The sequence below is a fragment of the Oncorhynchus masou genome, unplaced genomic scaffold, assembly GCF_036934945.1.
Source record: "Oncorhynchus masou masou isolate Uvic2021 unplaced genomic scaffold, UVic_Omas_1.1 unplaced_scaffold_2818, whole genome shotgun sequence".
NCBI classification, from domain to species: Eukaryota; Metazoa; Chordata; class Actinopteri; order Salmoniformes; family Salmonidae; genus Oncorhynchus; species Oncorhynchus masou.
Genome location: NW_027009244.1, coordinates 27,501 through 47,130, shown reverse-complemented (window position 1 = coordinate 47,130; position 19,630 = coordinate 27,501). Strand labels below are relative to the sequence as shown.

Below are 19,630 nucleotides of genomic sequence, written 5' to 3'. Positions count from 1 at the left end.
GTAACTTTACATGGGAGGCCAGGCTTAGTGGAGGCTGGGTAACTTTACATCAGAGGACAGACTTAGTGGAGGCTGGGTAACTTTACATCAGAGGACAGGCTTAGTGGAGGCTGGGGTAACTTTACATCAGAGGACAGGCTTAGTGGAGGCTGGGTAACTTTACATCAGAGGACAGGCCTAGTGGAGGCTGGGTAACTTTACATGGGAGGCCAGGCTTAGTGGAGGCTGGGGTAACTTTACATCAGAGGACAGGCTTAGGGAGGCTGGGGTAACTTTACATCGGACAGGCTTAGTGGAGGCTGGGGTAACTTTACATCAGAGGACAGGCCTAGTGGAGGCTGGGGTAACTTTACATCAGAGGACAGGCCTAGTGGAGGCTGGGGTAACTTTACATCAGAGGCCAGGCCTAGTGGAGGCTGGGGTAACTTTACATGGGAGGACAGGCTCGTTGTAATGAATGGAATGGGGTTTCTCTCATTCCATTCCAGCCTTATTCTATTCCAGCCATTACTATGAGCCCACCCTCCCTTCACCAGCCTCCACTGGTGTGTATCAGATTGCTTGGTTATAGCAACAAGTCCTTGCTGTTTGTGTTGCTCTGCAGGCCTGTGAGGGGAAGTCGACTCTGACCGACCAGATCCACTGGGCTGATGGCTTCGTAGTGGTCTATGACATCAGTGACCGCTCCTCCTTCATCAAGGCTAAAGCCATAGTACACCTGATCAGAGAGTTAAACCTGGGAGTGGCCAAGAGGTAACCACACACCTGTCCAGTCCATCCACTCACCTGTCCAGTCCATCCACTCACCTGTCCAGTCCATCCACTCACCTGTACAGTCCGTCCACTCACCTGTCCAGTCCGTCCACTCACCTGTCCAGTCCGTCCACTCTCCTGTCCAGTCCGTCCACTCACCTGTCCAGTCCGTCCACTCTCCTGTCCAGTCCGTCCACTCACCTGTCCAGTCCGTCCACTCACCTGTCCAGTCCGTCCACTCACCTGTCCAGTCCGTCCACTCACCTGTCCAGTCCGTCCACTCACCTGTCCAGTCCGTCCACTCACCTGTACAGTCCGTCCACTCACCTGTCCAGTCCGTCCACTCTCCTGTCCAGTCCGTCCACTCACCTGTCCAGTCCGTCCACTCACCTGTCCAGTCCGTCCACTCACCTGTACAGTCCGTCCACTCACCTGTCCAGTCCGTCCACTCTCCTGTCCAGTCCGTCCACTCACCTGTCCAGTCCATCCATTCTCCTGTCCAGTCCGTCCACTCACCGGTCCAGTCCGTCCACTCTCCTGTCCAGTCCGTCCACTCACCTGTCCAGTCGGTCCACTCACCTGTCCAGTCCGTCCACTCTCCTGTCCAGTCCGTCCACTCACCTGTCCAGTCCGTCTACTCACCTGTACAGTCCGTCCACTCACCTGTACAGTCCGTCCACTCTCCTGTCCAGTCCGTCCACTCTCCTGTCCAGTCCGTCCACTCTCCTGTCCAGTCTGTCCACTCACCTGTACAGTCCGTCCAGTCCGTCCACTCTCCTGTCCAGTCCGTCCACTCTCCTGTCCAGTCCGTCCACTCTCCTGTCCAGTCCGTCCACTCTCCTGTCCAGTCCGTCCACTCTCCTGTCCAGTCCGTCCACTCACCTGTCCAGTCCGTCCACTCTCCTGTCCAGTCCGTCCACTCTCCTGTCCAGTCCGTCCACTCTCCTGTCCAGTCCGTCCACTCTCCTGTCCAGTCCGTCCACTCTCCTGTCCAGTCCGTCCACTCTCCTGTCCAGTCCGTCCACTCTCCTGTCCAGTCTGTCTACTCACCTGTCCAGTCCGTCCACTCTCCTGTCCAGTCTGTCCACTCACCTGTACAGTCCGTCCAGTCCGTCCACTCTCCTGTCCAGTCCGTCCACTCTCCTGTACAGTCCGTCCACTCTCCTGTACAGTCCGTCCACTCACCTGTCCAGTCCGTCCACTCACCTGTCCAGTCCGTCCACTCACCTGTCCAGTCCGTCCACCCTCCTGTCCAGTCCGTCCACTCTCCTGTCCAGTCCGTCCACTCACCTGTCCAGTCCGTCCACTCACCTGTCCAGTCCGTCCACTCACCTGTCCAGTCCGTCCACTCACCTGTCCAGTCCGTCCACTCACCTGTCCAGTCCGTCCACTCACCTGTCCAGTCCGTCCACTCACCTGTCCAGTCCGTCCACTCACCCGTCCAGTCCGTCCACTCTCCTGTCCAGTCTGTCCACTCACCTGACACTTGGCGTAGGGGGAGAGTGGAGGCAGTGGGACTTGACATTCCATCCTATTATTGTCATTGTGCATCAATAGATTGGACGTCTATGTGGGTTGAACAGCCGTCCACACTGCCCAACAACTGTTACATCGGTAGTAATCCCATTGTTAGATTTTACCACAGAGATTCAACTCTCTGGCTCATGTCCATGTGACAATTATTCAGCACCTTTTAAAAAAAGAATTTTATTCAGAGCCAAGATCTAGTGTCTGTATGACCTTCAGTTCTTGCTGGTAGTAATTCCAATACACCACAAACTCATCATTTTGCCCCCATACCAATCCTCTAGTAAAGATCTAGCTGCTATTGAATTCTCCTGTCACTATGAGAATTCTATTGCTGTTGAGGCGTCTCATGTCATCTCTCTATTATGGCTGAACAGATTGCTGAAATGTTTTCACTAGTGGTCTTCAGGGTAATGAGGAAACATTTGTCTAATGGTCTTCTGGGGATGAGGGAACATCTGTCTAATGGGGATGAGGGAACATCTGTCTAGTGGGGATGAGGGAACATCTGTCTAATGGGGATGAGGGAACATCTGTCTAGTGGGGATGAGGGAACATCTGTCTAGTGGGGATGAGGGAACATCTGTCTAGTGGGGATGAGGGAACATCTGTCTAGTGGGGATGAGGGAACATCTGTCTAGTGGGGATGAGGGAACATCTGTCTAGTGGGGATGAGGGAACATCTGTCTAGTGGGGATGGGGGAACATCTGTCTAGTGGGGATGGGGGAACATCTGTCTAGTGGGGATGAGGGAACATCTGTCTAGTGGTCTTCTGTGGATGAGGGAATATCTGTCTAATGGGGATGAGGGAACATCTGTCTAGTGGTCTTCTGGGGATGAGGGAACATCTATCTAATGGGGATGAGGGAACATCTGTCTAATGGGGATGAGGGAACATCTGTCTAATGGTGATGAGGGAACATCTGTCTAATGGGGATGAGGGAACATCTGTCTAATGGGGATGAGGGAACATCTGTCTAATGGGGATGAGGGAACATCTGTCTCATGGGGATGAGGGAACATCTGTCTAATGGGGATGAGGGAACATCTGTCTAATGGGGATGAGGGAACATCTGTCTAATGGGGATGAGGAACATCTGTCTAGTGGGGATGAGGGAACATCTGTCTAGTGGGGATGAGGGAACATCTGTCTAGTGGGGATGAGGGAACATCTGTCTAGTGGGGATGAGGAAACATCTGTCTAGTGGGGATGAGGAAACATCTGTCTAGTGGGGATGAGGGAACATCTGTCTAGTGGGGATGAGGGAACATCTGTCTAGTGGGGATGAGGGAACATCTGTCTAGTGGTCTTCTGGGGATGAGGGAACATCTATCTAATGGGGATGAGGGAACATCTGTCTAATGGGGATGAGGGAACATCTGTCTAGTGGGGATGAGGGAACATCTGTCTAATGGTGATGAGGGAACATCTGTCTAGTGGGGATGAGGGAACATCTGTCTAGTGGGGATGAGGGAACATCTGTCTAGTGGGGATGAGGGAACATCTGTCTAGTGGGGATGAGGGAACATCTGTCTAGTGGGGATGAGGGAACATCTGTCTAGTGGGGATGGGGGAACATCTGTCTAGTGGGGATGGGGGAACATCTGTCTAGTGGGGATGGGGGAACATCTGTCTAGTGGGGATGGGGGAACATCTGTCTAGTGGGGATGGGGGAACATCTGTCTAGTGGGGATGGGGGAACATCTGTCTAGTGGGGATGGGGGAACATCTGTCTAGTGGGGATGGGGGAACATCTGTCTAGTGGGGATGGGGAACATCTGTCTAGTGGGGATGGGGAACATCTGTCTAGTGGTCTTCTGGGGATGAGGGAACATCTGTCTAGTGGGGATGAGGGAACATCTGTCTAGTGGTCTTCTGTGGATGAGGGAACATCTGTCTAATGGGGATGGGGGAACATCTGTCTAATGGGGATGAGGGAACATCTGTCTAGTGGTCTTCTGGGGATGAGGGAACATCTATCTAATGGGGATGAGGGAACATCTGTCTAATGGGGATGAGGGAACATCTGTCTAATGGTGATGAGGGAACATCTGTCTAATGGGGATGAGGGAACATCTGTCTAATGGGGATGAGGGAACATCTGTCTCATGGGGATGAGGGAACATCTGTCTAATGGGGATGAGGGAACATCTGTATAATGGGGATGAGGGAACATCTGTCTAGTGGGGATGAGGAAACATCTGTCTAGTGGGGATGAGGGAACATCTGTCTAGTGGGGATGAGGGAACATCTGTCTAGTGGGGATGAGGATCTGTCTAGGGAACATCTGTCTAGTGGGGATGAGGGAACATCTGTCTAGTGGGGATGAGGGAACATCTGTCTAGTGGGGATGAGGGAACATCTGTCTAGTGGGGATGAGGGAACATCTGTCTAGTGGGGATGAGGGAACATCTGTCTAGTGGGGATGAGGGAACATCTGTCTAGTGGGGATGAGGGAACATCTGTCTAGTGGGGATGAGGGAACATCTGTCTAGTGGGGATGAGGGAACATCTGTCTAGTGGGGATGAGGGAACATCTGTCTAGTGGGGATGAGGGTCTAGTGGGGATGAGGGAACATCTGTCTAGTGGGGATGAGATCTGTCTAGTGGGGATGACATCTGGCTAGTGGGGATGAGGGAACATCTGTCTAGTGGGGATGAGGGAACATCTGTCTAGTGGGGATGGGGGAACATCTGTCTAGTGGGGATGGGGGAACATCTGTCTAGTGGTCTTCTGTGGATGAGGGAACATCTGTCTAATGGGGATGAGGGAACATCTGTCTAGTGGTCTTCTGGGGATGAGGGAACATCTATCTAATGGGGATGAGGGAACATCTGTCTAATGGGGATGAGGGAACATCTGTCTAATGGTGATGAGGGAACATCTGTCTAATGGGGATGAGGGAACATCTGTCTAGTGGTCTTCTGGGGATGAGGGAACATCTATCTAATGGGGATGAGGGAACATCTGTCTAATGGGGATGAGGGAACATCTGTCTAGTGGGGATGAGGGAACATCTGTCTAATGGTGATGAGGGAACATCTGTCTAGTGGGGATGAGGGAACATCTGTCTAGTGGGGATGAGGGAACATCTGTCTAGTGGGGATGAGGGAACATCTGTCTAATGGGGATGAGGGAACATCTGTCTCATGGGGATGAGGGAACATCTGTCTCATGGGGATGAGGGAACATCTGTCTCATGGGGATGAGGGAACATCTGTCTAGTGGGGATGAGGGAACATCTGTCTAGTGGGGATGAGGGAACATCTGTCTAATGGGGATGAGGGAACATCTGTCTAGTGGGGATGAGGGAACATCTGTCTAGTGGGGATGAGGGAACATCTGTCTAGTGGGGATGAGGGAACATCTGTCTAGTGGGGATGAGGGAACATCTGTCTAGTGGGGATGAGGGAACATCTGTCTAGTGGGGATGAGGAAACATCTGTCTAGTGGGGATGAGGGAACATCTGTCTAGTGGGGATGAGGGAACATCTGTCTAGTGGGGATGAGGGAACATCTGTCTAGTGGTCTTCTGGGGATGAGGGAACATCTATCTAATGGGGATGAGGGAACATCTGTCTAATGGGGATGAGGGAACATCTGTCTAGTGGGGATGAGGGAACATCTGTCTAATGGTGATGAGGGAACATCTGTCTAGTGGGGATGAGGGAACATCTGTCTAGTGGGGATGAGGGAACATCTGTCTAGTGGGGATGAGGGAACATCTGTCTAGTGGGGATGAGGGAACATCTGTCTAGTGGGGATGGGGGAACATCTGTCTAGTGGGGATGGGGGAACATCTGTCTAGTGGGGATGGGGGAACATCTGTCTAGTGGGGATGGGGGAACATCTGTCTAGTGGGGATGGGGGAACATCTGTCTAGTGGGGATGGGGGAACATCTGTCTAGTGGGGATGGGGGAACATCTGTCTAGTGGGGATGGGGGAACATCTGTCTAGTGGGGATGGGGGAACATCTGTCTAGTGGTCTTCTGGGGATGAGGGAACATCTGTCTAGTGGGGATGAGGGAACATCTGTCTAGTGGTCTTCTGTGGATGAGGGAACATCTGTCTAATGGGGATGGGGAACATCTGTCTAATGGGGATGAGGGAACATCTGTCTAGTGGTCTTCTGGGGATGAGGGAACATCTATCTAATGGGGATGAGGGAACATCTGTCTAATGGGGATGAGGGAACATCTGTCTAATGGTGATGAGGGAACATCTGTCTAATGGGGATGAGGGAACATCTGTCTAATGGGGATGAGGGAACATCTGTCTAATGGGGATGAGGGAACATCTGTCTCATGGGGATGAGGGAACATCTGTCTAATGGGGATGAGGGAACATCTGTCTAATGGGGATGAGGGAACATCTGTCTAATGGGGATGAGGGAACATCTGTCTAGTGGGGATGAGGGAACATCTGTCTAGTGGGGATGAGGGAACATCTGTCTAATGGGGATGAGGGAACATCTGTCTAGTGGGGATGAGGAAACATCTGTCTAGTGGGGATGAGGGAACATCTGTCTAGTGGGGATGAGGGAACATCTGTCTAGTGGGGATGAGGGAACATCTGTCTAGTGGTCTTCTGGGGATGAAGGAACATCTATCTAATGGGGATGAGGGAACATCTGTCTAATGGGGATGAGGGAACATCTGTCTAATGGTGATGAGGGAACATCTGTCTAATGGGGATGAGGGAACATCTGTCTAATGGGGATGAGGGAACATCTGTCTAATGGGGATGAGGGAACATCTGTCTAATGGGGATGAGGGAACATCTGTCTCATGGGGATGAGGGAACATCTGTCTCATGGGGATGAGGGAACATCTGTCTAATGGGGATGAGGGAACATCTGTCTAGTGGGGATGAGGGAACATCTGTCTAGTGGGGATGAGGGAACATCTGTCTAATGGGGATGAGGGAACATCTGTCTAGTGGGGATGAGGAAACATCTGTCTAGTGGGGATGAGGGAACATCTGTCTAGTGGGGATGAGGGAACATCTGTCTAGTGGGGATGAGGGAACATCTGTCTAGTGGGGATGAGGAAACATCTGTCTAGTGGGGATGAGGGAACATCTGTCTAGTGGGGATGAGGGAACATCTGTCTAGTGGGGATGAGGGAACATCTGTCTAGTGGGGATGAGGGAACATCTGTCTAGTGGTCTTCTGGGGATGAGGGAACATCTATCTAATGGGGATGAGGGAACATCTGTCTAATGGGGATGAGGGAACATCTGTCTAGTGGGGATGAGGGAACATCTGTCTAATGGTGATGAGGGAACATCTGTCTAGTGGGGATGAGGGAACATCTGTCTAGTGGGGATGAGGAACATCTGTCTAGTGGGGATGAGGGAACATCTGTCTAGTGGGGATGAGGGAACATCTGTCTAGTGGGGATGGGGGAACATCTGTCTAGTGGGGATGGGGGAACATCTGTCTAGTGGGGATGGGGGAACATCTGTCTAGTGGGGATGGGGGAACATCTGTCTAGTGGGGATGGGGGAACATCTGTCTAGTGGGGATGGGGGAACATCTGTCTAGTGGGGATGGGGGAACATCTGTCTAGTGGGGATGGGGGAACATCTGTCTAGTGGGGATGGGGGAACATCTGTCTAGTGGTCTTCTGGGGATGAGGGAACATCTGTCTAGTGGGGATGAGGGAACATCTGTCTAGTGGTCTTCTGTGGATGAGGGAACATCTGTCTAATGGGGATGGGGGAACATCTGTCTAATGGGGATGAGGGAACATCTGTCTAGTGGTCTTCTGGGGATGAGGGAACATCTATCTAATGGGGATGAGGGAACATCTGTCTAATGGGGATGAGGGAACATCTGTCTAATGGGGATGAGGGAACATCTGTCTAATGGGGATGAGGGAACATCTGTCTAATGGGGATGAGGGAACATCTGTCTCATGGGGATGAGGGAACATCTGTCTCATGGGGATGAGGGAACATCTGTCTAATGGGGATGAGGGAACATCTGTCTAATGGGGATGAGGGAACATCTGTCTAATGGGGATGAGGGAACATCTGTCTAGTGGGGATGAGGGAACATCTGTCTAGTGGGGATGAGGGAACATCTGTCTAATGGGGATGAGGGAACATCTGTCTAGTGGGGATGAGGGAACATCTGTCTAGTGGGGATGAGGGAACATCTGTCTAGTGGGGATGAGGGAACATCTGTCTAGTGGGGATGAGGGAACATCTGTCTAGTGGTCTTCTGGGGATGAAGGAACATCTATCTAATGGGGATGAGGGAACATCTGTCTAATGGGGATGAGGGAACATCTGTCTAATGGTGATGAGGGAACATCTGTCTAATGGGGATGAGGGAACATCTGTCTAATGGGGATGAGGGAACATCTGTCTAATGGGGATGAGGGAACATCTGTCTAATGGGGATGAGGGAACATCTGTCTAATGGGGATGAGGGAACATCTGTCTCATGGGGATGAGGGAACATCTGTCTCATGGGGATGAGGGAACATCTGTCTCATGGGGATGAGGGAACATCTGTCTAGTGGGGATGAGGGAACATCTGTCTAGTGGGGATGAGGGAACATCTGTCTAGTGGGGATGAGGGAACATCTGTCTAGTGGGGATGAGGAAACATCTGTCTAGTGGGGATGAGGGAACATCTGTCTAGTGGGGATGAGGGAACATCTGTCTAGTGGGGATGAGGGAACATCTGTCTAATGGGGATGAGGGAACATCTGTCTAGTGGGGATGAGGGAACATCTGTCTAGTGGGGATGAGGGAACATCTGTCTAATGGGGATGAGGGAACATCTGTCTAGTGGGGATGAGGGAACATCTGTCTAGTGGGGATGAGGGAACATCTGTCTAGTGGGGATGAGGGAACATCTGTCTAGTGGGGATGAGGGAACATCTGTCTAGTGGTCTTCTGGGGATGAAGGAACATCTATCTAATGGGGATGAGGGAACATCTGTCTAATGGGGATGAGGGAACATCTGTCTAATGGTGATGAGGGAACATCTGTCTAATGGGGATGAGGGAACATCTGTCTAATGGGGATGAGGGAACATCTGTCTAATGGGGATGAGGGAACATCTGTCTAATGGGGATGAGGGAACATCTGTCTAATGGGGATGAGGGAACATCTGTCTCATGGGGATGAGGGAACATCTGTCTCATGGGGATGAGGGAACATCTGTCTCATGGGGATGAGGGAACATCTGTCTAGTGGGGATGAGGGAACATCTGTCTAGTGGGGATGAGGGAACATCTGTCTAGTGGGGATGAGGGAACATCTGTCTAGTGGGGATGAGGAAACATCTGTCTAGTGGGGATGAGGGAACATCTGTCTAGTGGGGATGAGGGAACATCTGTCTAGTGGGGATGAGGGAACATCTGTCTAGTGGGGATGAGGGAACATCTGTCTAGTGGGGATGAGGGAACATCTGTCTAGTGGGGATGAGGGAACATCTGTCTAGTGGGGATGAGGGAACATCTGTCTAGTGGGGATGAGGGAACATCTGTCTAGTGGTCTTCTGGGGATGAGGGAACATCTGTCTAATGGGGATGAGGGAACATCTGTCTAGTGGGGATGAGGGAACATCTGTCTAATGGTGATGAGGGAACATCTGTCTAGTGGGGATGAGGGAACATCTGTCTAGTGGGGATGAGGGAACATCTGTCTAGTGGGGATGAGGGAACATCTGTCTAGTGGGGATGAGGGAACATCTGTCTAGTGGGGATGGGGGAACATCTGTCTAGTGGGGATGGGGGAACATCTGTCTAGTGGGGATGGGGAACATCTGTCTAGTGGGGATGGGGGAACATCTGTCTAGTGGGGATGGGGGAACATCTGTCTAGTGGGGATGGGGGAACATCTGTCTAGTGGGGATGGGGGAACATCTGTCTAGTGGGGATGGGGGAACATCTGTCTAGTGGGGATGGGGGAACATCTGTCTAGTGGGGATGGGGGAACATCTGTCTAGTGGGGATGGGGGAACATCTGTCTAGTGGGGATGGGGGAACATCTGTCTAGTGGTCTTCTGGGGATGAGGGAACATCTGTCTAGTGGGGATGAGGGAACATCTGTCTAGTGGTCTTCTGTGGATGAGGGAACATCTGTCTAATGGGGATGAGGGAACATCTGTCTAGTGGTCTTCTGGGGATGAGGGAACATCTATCTAATGGGGATGAGGGAACATCTGTCTAATGGGGATGAGGGAACATCTGTCTAATGGTGATGAGGGAACATCTGTCTAATGGGGATGAGGGAACATCTGTCTAATGGGGATGAGGGAACATCTGTATAATGGGGATGAGGGAACATCTGTCTCATGGGGATGAGGGAACATCTGTCTAATGGGGATGAGGGAACATCTGTCTAATGGGGATGAGGGAACATCTGTCTAATGGGGATGAGGGAACATCTGTCTAGTGGGGATGAGGGAACATCTGTCTAGTGGGGATGAGGGAACATCTGTCTAATGGGGATGAGGGAACATCTGTCTAGTGGGGATGAGGAAACATCTGTCTAGTGGGGATGAGGGAACATCTGTCTAGTGGGGATGAGGGAACATCTGTCTAGTGGGGATGAGGGAACATCTGTCTAGTGGTCTTCTGGGGATGAGGGAACATCTATCTAATGGGGATGAGGGAACATCTGTCTAATGGGGATGAGGGAACATCTGTCTAGTGGGGATGAGGGAACATCTGTCTAATGGTGATGAGGGAACATCTGTCTAGTGGGGATGAGGGAACATCTGTCTAGTGGGGATGAGGGAACATCTGTCTAGTGGGGATGAGGGAACATCTGTCTAGTGGGGATGGGGGAACATCTGTCTAGTGGGGATGGGGGAACATCTGTCTAGTGGGGATGGGGGAACATCTGTCTAGTGGGGATGGGGGAACATCTGTCTAGTGGGGATGGGGGAACATCTGTCTAGTGGGGATGGGGGAACATCTGTCTAGTGGGGATGGGGGAACATCTGTCTAGTGGGGATGGGGGAACATCTGTCTAGTGGGGATGGGGGAACATCTGTCTAGTGGGGATGGGGAACATCTGTCTAGTGGGGATGGGGGAACATCTGTCTAGTGGGGATGGGGGAACATCTGTCTAGTGGGGATGGGGAACATCTGTCTAGTGGTCTTCTGGGGATGGGGGAACATCTGTCTAGTGGGGATGAGGGAACATCTGTCTAGTGGTCTTCTGTGGATGAGGGAACATCTGTCTAATGGGGATGGGGGAACATCTGTCTAATGGGGATGAGGGAACATCTGTCTAGTGGTCTTCTGGGGATGAGGGAACATCTATCTAATGGGGATGAGGGAACATCTGTCTAATGGGGATGAGGGAACATCTGTCTAGTGGGGATGAGGGAACATCTGTCTAATGGGGATGAGGGAACATCTGTCTAATGGGGATGAGGGAACATCTGTCTAATGGGGATGAGGGAACATCTGTCTAATGGGGATGAGGGAACATCTGTCTAGTGGGGATGAGGGAACATCTGTCTAGTGGGGATGAGGGAACATCTATCTAGTGGGGATGAGGGAACATCTGTCTAGTGGGGATGGGGAACATCTGTCTAATGGTGATGAGGGAACATCTGTCTAGTGGGGATGAGGAACATCTGTCTAGTGGGGATGAGGGAACATCTGTCTAATGGGGATGAGGGAACATCTGTCTCATGGGGATGAGGGAACATCTGTCTAATGGGGATGAGGGAACATCTGTCTAATGGGGATGAGGGAACATCTGTCTAGTGGGGATGAGGAAACATCTGTCTAGTGGGGATGAGGGAACATCTGTCTAGTGGGGATGAGGGAACATCTGTCTAGTGGGGATGAGGGAACATCTGTCTAGTGGGGATGAGGGAACATCTGTCTAGTGGTCTTCTGGGGATGAGGGAACATCTATCTAATGGGGATGAGGGAACATCTGTCTAATGGGGATGAGGGAACATCTGTCTAATGGGGATGAGGGAACATCTGTCTAATGGTGATGAGGGAACATCTGTCTAATGGTGATGAGGGAACATCTGTCTAGTGGTCTTCTGGGGATGAGGGAACATCTATCTAATGGGGATGAGGGAACATCTGTCTAATGGGGATGAGGGAACATCTGTCTAATGGGGATGAGGGAACATCTGTCTAATGGTGATGAGGTAACATCTGTCTCATGGGGATGAGGGAACATCTGTCTCATGGGGATGAGGGAACATCTATCTAGTGGGGATGAGGGAACATCTGTCTAATGGGGATGAGGGAACATCTGTCTCATGGGGATGAGGGAACATCTGTCTCATGGGGATGAGGGAACATCTGTCTAATGGGGATGAGGGAACATCTGTCTAATGGGGATGAGGGAACATCTGTCTAGTGGGGATGAGGGAACATCTGTCTAGTGGGGATGAGGGAACATCTGTCTAATGGGGATGAGGGAACATCTGTCTAGTGGGGATGAGGAAACATCTGTCTAGTGGGGATGAGGGAACATCTGTCTAGTGGGGATGAGGAAACATCTGTCTAGTGGGGATGAGGGAACATCTGTCTAGTGGGGATGAGGGAACATCTGTCTAGTGGTCTTCTGGGGATGAGGGAACATCTATCTAATGGGGATGAGGGAACATCTGTCTAATGGGGATGAGGGAACATCTGTCTAATGGGGATGAGGGAACATCTGTCTAATGGTGATGAGGTAACATCTGTCTCATGGGGATGAGGGAACATCTGTCTCATGGGGATGAGGGAACATCTATCTAGTGGGGATGAGGGAACATCTGTCTAATGGGGATGAGGGAACATCTGTCTCATGGGGATGAGGGAACATCTGTCTCATGGGGATGAGGGAACATCTGTCTAATGGGGATGAGGGAACATCTGTCTAATGGGGATGAGGGAACATCTGTCTAGTGGGGATGAGGGAACATCTGTCTAGTGGGGATGAGGGAACATCTGTCTAGTGGGGATGAGGGAACATCTGTCTAGTGGGGATGAGGGAACATCTGTCTAGTGGGGATGGGGGAACATCTGTCTAGTGGGGATGGGGGAACATCTGTCTAGTGGGGATGGGGGAACATCTGTCTAGTGGGGATGGGGGAACATCTGTCTAGTGGGGATGGGGGAACATCTGTCTAGTGGGGATGGGGGAACATCTGTCTAGTGGGGATGGGGGAACATCTGTCTAGTGGGGATGGGGGAACATCTGTCTAGTGGGGATGGGGGAACATCTGTCTAGTGGGGATGGGGGAACATCTGTCTAGTGGGGATGGGGGAACATCTGTCTAGTGGGGATGGGGGAACATCTGTCTAGTGGTCTTCTGGGGATGAGGGAACATCTGTCTAGTGGGGATGAGGGAACATCTGTCTAGTGGTCTTCTGTGGATGAGGGAACATCTGTCTAATGGGGATGGGGGAACATCTGTCTAATGGGGATGAGGGAACATCTGTCTAATGGGGATGAGGGAACATCTGTCTAGTGGTCTTCTGGGGATGAGGGAACATCTATCTAATGGGGATGAGGGAACATCTGTCTAATGGGGATGAGGGAACATCTGTCTAATGGTGATGAGGGAACATCTGTCTAATGGGGATGAGGGAACATCTGTCTAATGGGGATGAGGGAACATCTGTCTCATGGGGATGAGGGAACATCTGTCTAATGGGGATGAGGGAACATCTGTCTAGTGGGGATGAGGGAACATCTGTCTAGTGGGGATGAGGGAACATCTGTCTAGTGGGGATGAGGGAACATCTGTCTAGTGGGGATGAGGGAACATCTGTCTAGTGGGGATGAGGGAACATCTGTCTAGTGGGGATGAGGGAACATCTGTCTAGTGGGGATGAGGGAACATCTGTCTAGTGGGGATGAGGGAACATCTGTCTAGTGGGGGTGAGGGAACATCTGTCTAGTGGGGATGAGGGAACATCTGTCTAGTGGGGATGAGGGAACATCTGTCTAGTGGGGATGAGGGAACATCTGTCTAGTGGGGATGAGGGAACATCTGTCTAGTGGGGATGAGGGAACATCTGTCTAGTGGGGATGGGGGAACATCTGTCTAGTGGGGATGGGGGAACATCTGTCTAGTGGGGATGGGGGAACATCTGTCTAGTGGGGATGGGGGAACATCTGTCTAGTGGGGATGGGGGAACATCTGTCTAGTGGGGATGGGGGAACATCTGTCTAGTGGTCTTCTGTGGATGAGGGAACATCTGTCTAATGGGGTTGGGGGAACATCTGTCTAATGGGGATGAGGGAACATCTGTCTAATGGGGATGAGGGAACATCTGTCTAGTGGTCTTCTGGGGATGAGGGAACATCTATCTAATGGGGATGAGGGAACATCTGTCTAATGGTGATGAGGGAACATCTGTCTAATGGGGATGAGGGAACATCTGTCTAATGGGGATGAGGGAACATCTGTCTCATGGGGATGAGGGAACATCTGTCTAATGGTGATGAGGGAACATCTGTCTAATGGGGATGAGGGAACATCTGTCTAATGGGGATGAGGGAACATCTGTCTCATGGGGATGAGGGAACATCTGTCTAGTGGGGATGAGGGAACATCTGTCTAGTGGGGATGAGGGAACATCTGTCTAGTGGGGATGAGGGAACATCTGTCTAGTGGGGATGAGGGAACATCTGTCTAGTGGGGATGAGGAAACATCTGTCTAGTGGGGATGAGGGAACATCTGTCTAGTGGGGATGAGGGAACATCTGTCTAGTGGGGATGAGGGAACATCTGTCTAGTGGGGATGAGGGAACATCTGTCTAGTGGGGATGAGGGAACATCTGTCTAGTGGGGATGAGGGAACATCTGTCTAGTGGGGATGAGGGAACATCTGTCTAGTGGGGATGAGGGAACATCTGTCTAGTGGGGATGAGGGAACATCTGTCTAGTGGGGATGAGGGAACATCTGTCTAGTGGGGATGAGGGAACATCTGTCTAGTGGGGATGAGGGAACATCTGTCTAGTGGGGATGAGGGAACATCTGTCTAGTGGGGATGAGGGAACATCTGTCTAGTGGGGATGGGGGAACATCTGTCTAGTGGGGATGGGGGAACATCTGTCTAGTGGGGATGGGGGAACATCTGTCTAGTGGGGATGGGGGAACATCTGTCTAGTGGGGATGGGGGAACATCTGTCTAGTGGGGATGGGGGAACATCTGTCTAGTGGTCTTCTGTGGATGAGGGAACATCTGTCTAATGGGGATGAGGGAACATCTGTCTAGTGGTCTTCTGGGGATGAGGGAACATCTATCTAATGGGGATGAGGGAACATCTGTCTAATGGGGATGAGGGAACATCTGTCTAATGGGGATGAGGGAACATCTGTCTAATGGGGATGAGGGAACATCTGTCTAATGGGGATGAGGGAACATCTGTCTCATGGGGATGAGGGAACATCTGTCTCATGGGGATGAGGGAACATCTGTCTCATGGGGATGAGGGAACATCTGTCTAATGGGGATGAGGGAACATCTGTCTAGTGGGGATGAGGGAACATCTGTCTAGTGGGGATGAGGGAACATCTGTCTAGTGGGGATGAGGGAACATCTGTCTAGTGGGGATGAGGAAACATCTGTCTAGTGGGGATGAGGGAACATCTGTCTAGTGGGGATGAGGGAACATCTGTCTAGTGGGGATGAGGGAACATCTGTCTAGTGGGGATGAGGGAACATCTGTCTAGTGGGGATGAGGAAACATCTGTCTAGTGGGGATGAGGGAACATCTGTCTAGTGGGGATGAGGGAACATCTGTCTAGTGGGGATGAGGGAACATCTGTCTAGTGGGGATGAGGGAACATCTGTCTAATGGTGATGAGGGAACATCTGTCTAGTGGGGATGAGGGAACATCTGTCTAGTGGTCTTCTGTGGATGAGGGAACATCTGTCTAATGGGGATGGGGGAACATCTGTCTAATGGGGATGAGGGAACATCTGTCTAGTGGTCTTCTGGGGATGAGGGAACATCTATCTAATGGGGATGAGGGAACATCTGTCTAATGGGGATGAGGGAACATCTGTCTAATGGTGATGAGGTAACATCTGTCTAATGGGGATGAGGGAACATCTGTCTAATGGGGATGAGGGAACATCTGTCTAATGGGGATGAGGGAACATCTGTCTCATGGGGATGAGGGAACATCTGTCTAATGGGGATGAGGGAACATCTGTCTAATGGGGATGAGGGAACATCTGTCTAGTGGGGATGAGGAAACATCTGTCTAGTGGGGATGAGGGAACATCTGTCTAGTGGGGATGAGGGAACATCTGTCTAGCGGGGATGAGGGAACATCTGTCTAGTGGGGATGAGGGAACATCTGTCTAGTGGTCTTCTGGGGATGAGGGAACATCTATCTAATGGGGATGAGGGAACATCTGTCTAATGGGGATGAGGGAACATCTGTCTAATGGGGATGAGGGAACATCTGTCTAATGGTGATGAGGGAACATCTGTCTAATGGGGATGAGGGAACATCTGTCTAATGGGGATGAGGGAACATCTGTCTAATGGGGATGAGGGAACATCTGTCTAATGGGGATGAGGGAACATCTGTCTAATGGGGATGAGGGAACATCTGTCTAATGGGGATGAGGGAACATCTGTCTAATGGGGATGAGGGAACATCTGTCTAGTGGGGATGAGGGAACATCTGTCTAGTGGGGATGAGGGAACATCTGTCTAATGGGGATGAGGGAACATCTGTCTAGTGGGGATGAGGAAACATCTGTCTAGTGGGGATGAGGAAACATCTGTCTAGTGGGGATGAGGGAACATCTGTCTAGTGGGGATGAGGGAACATCTGTCTAGTGGGGATGAGGGAACATCTGTCTAGTGGGGATGAGGGAACATCTGTCTAGTGGTCTTCTGGGGATGAGGGAACATCTATCTAATGGGGATGAGGGAACATCTGTCTAATGGGGATGAGGGAACATCTGTCTAGTGGGGATGAGGGAACATCTGTCTAATGGTGATGAGGGAACATCTGTCTAGTGGGGATGAGGGAACATCTGTCTAGTGGGGATGAGGGAACATCTGTCTAGTGGGGATGAGGGAACATCTGTCTAGTGGGGATGAGGGAACATCTGTCTAGTGGGGATGAGGGAACATCTGTCTAGTGGGGATGGGGGAACATCTGTCTAGTGGGGATGGGGGAACATCTGTCTAGTGGGGATGGGGGAACATCTGTCTAGTGGGGATGGGGGAACATCTGTCTAGTGGGGATGGGGGAACATCTGTCTAGTGGGGATGGGGGAACATCTGTCTAGTGGTCTTCTGGGGATGAGGGAACATCTCTCTAGTGGGGATGAGGGAACATCTGTCTAGTGGTCTTCTGTGGATGAGGGAACATCTGTCTAATGGGGATGGGGGAACATCTGTCTAATGGGGATGAGGGAACATCTGTCTAGTGGTCTTCTGGGGATGAGGGAACATCTATCTAATGGGGATGAGGGAACATCTGTCTAATGGGGATGAGGGAACATCTGTCTAATGGTGATGAGGGAACATCTGTCTAATGGGGATGAGGGAACATCTGTCTAATGGGGATGAGGGAACATCTGTCTCATGGGGATGAGGGAACATCTGTCTAGTGGGGATGAGGGAACATCTGTCTAGTGGGGATGAGGAAACATCTGTCTAGTGGGGATGAGGGAACATCTGTCTAGTGGGGATGAGGGAACATCTGTCTAGTGGGGATGAGGGAACATCTGTCTAGTGGGGATGAGGGAACATCTGTCTAGTGGGGATGAGGGAACATCTGTCTAGTGGGGATGAGGGAACATCTGTCTAGTGGGGATGAGGGAACATCTGTCTAGTGGGGATGAGGGAACATCTGTCTAGTGGGGATGAGGGAACATCTGTCTAGTGGGGATGAGGGAACATCTGTCTAGTGGGGATGAGGGAACATCTGTCTAGTGGGGATGAGGGAACATCTGTCTAGTGGGGATGAGGGAACATCTGTCTAGTGGGGATGAGGGAACATCTGTCTAGTGGGGATGAGGGAACATCTGTCTAGTGGGGATGAGGGAACATCTGTCTAGTGGGGATGGGGGAACATCTGTCTAGTGGGGATGGGGGAACATCTGTCTAGTGGGGATGAGGGAACATCTGTCTAGTGGTCTTCTGTGGATGAGGGAACATCTGTCTAATGGGGATGAGGGAACATCTGTCTAGTGGTCTTCTGGGGATGAGGGAACATCTATCTAATGGGGATGAGGGAACATCTGTCTAATGGGGATGAGGGAACATCTGTCTAATGGTGATGAGGGAACATCTGTCTAATGGGGATGAGGGAACATCTGTCTAATGGGGATGAGGGAACATCTGTCTAATGGGATGAGGGAACATCTGTCTCATGGGGATGAGGGAACATCTGTCTCATGGGGATGAGGGAACATCTGTCTAATGGGGATGAGGGAACATCTGTCTAATGGGGATGAGGGAACATCTGTCTAGTGGGGATGAGGGAACATCTGTCTAGTGGGGATGAGGGAACATCTGTCTAATGGGGATGAGGGAACATCTGTCTAGTGGGGATGAGGGAACATCTGTCTAGTGGGGATGAGGGAACATCTGTCTAGTGGGGATGAGGGAACATCTGTCTAGTGGGGATGAGGGAACATCTGTCTAGTGGGGATGAGGGAACATCTGTCTAGTGGGGATGAGGGAACATCTGTCTAGTGGGGATGAGGGAACATCTGTCTAGTGGGGATGAGGGAACATCTGTCTAGTGGGGATGGGGGAACATCTGTCTAGTGGGGATGAGGGAACATCTGTCTAGTGGTCTTCTGTGGATGAGGGAACATCTGTCTAATGGGGATGAGGGAACATCTGTCTAGTGGTCTTCTGGGGATGAGGGAACATCTATCTAATGGGGATGAGGGAACATCTGTCTAATGGGGATGAGGGAACATCTGTCTAATGGGGATGAGGGAACATCTGTCTAATGGGGATGAGGGAACATCTGTCTAATGGGGATGAGGGAACATCTGTCTAATGGGATGAGGGAACATCTGTCTCATGGGGATGAGGGAACATCTGTCTCATGGGGATGAGGGAACATCTGTCTAGTGGGGATGAGGGAACATCTGTCTAGTGGGGATGAGGGAACATCTGTCTAATGGGGATGAGGGAACATCTGTCTAGTGGGGATGAGGAAACATCTGTCTAGTGGGGATGAGGGAACATCTGTCTAGTGGGGATGAGGGAACATCTGTCTAGTGGGGATGAGGAAACATCTGTCTAGTGGGGATGAGGAAACATCTGTCTAGTGGGGATGAGGGAACATCTGTCTAGTGGGGATGAGGGAACATCTGTCTAGTGGGGATGAGGGAACATCTGTCTAGTGGGGATGAGG

At 51.2% G+C, this 19,630-nt stretch overlaps 1 protein-coding gene across 1 annotated transcript in view; it reads left to right on the top strand.

Annotated features, from left to right (window-relative positions):
- Window positions 1-604: 604 nt before the first annotated feature.
- The window catches only part of LOC135533928 (ras-related and estrogen-regulated growth inhibitor-like protein), a gene marked incomplete at its 5' end in the record, with an annotated part of 21,513 nt that continues 2,487 nt past the window's right edge, over window positions 605-19,630 (top strand). Inside the window, one exon of the mRNA XM_064961123.1 lies at window positions 605-753. Coding sequence (XP_064817195.1) covers window positions 605-753 — 149 coding nt within the window. The remainder of the gene's footprint in view (window positions 754-19,630) is intronic.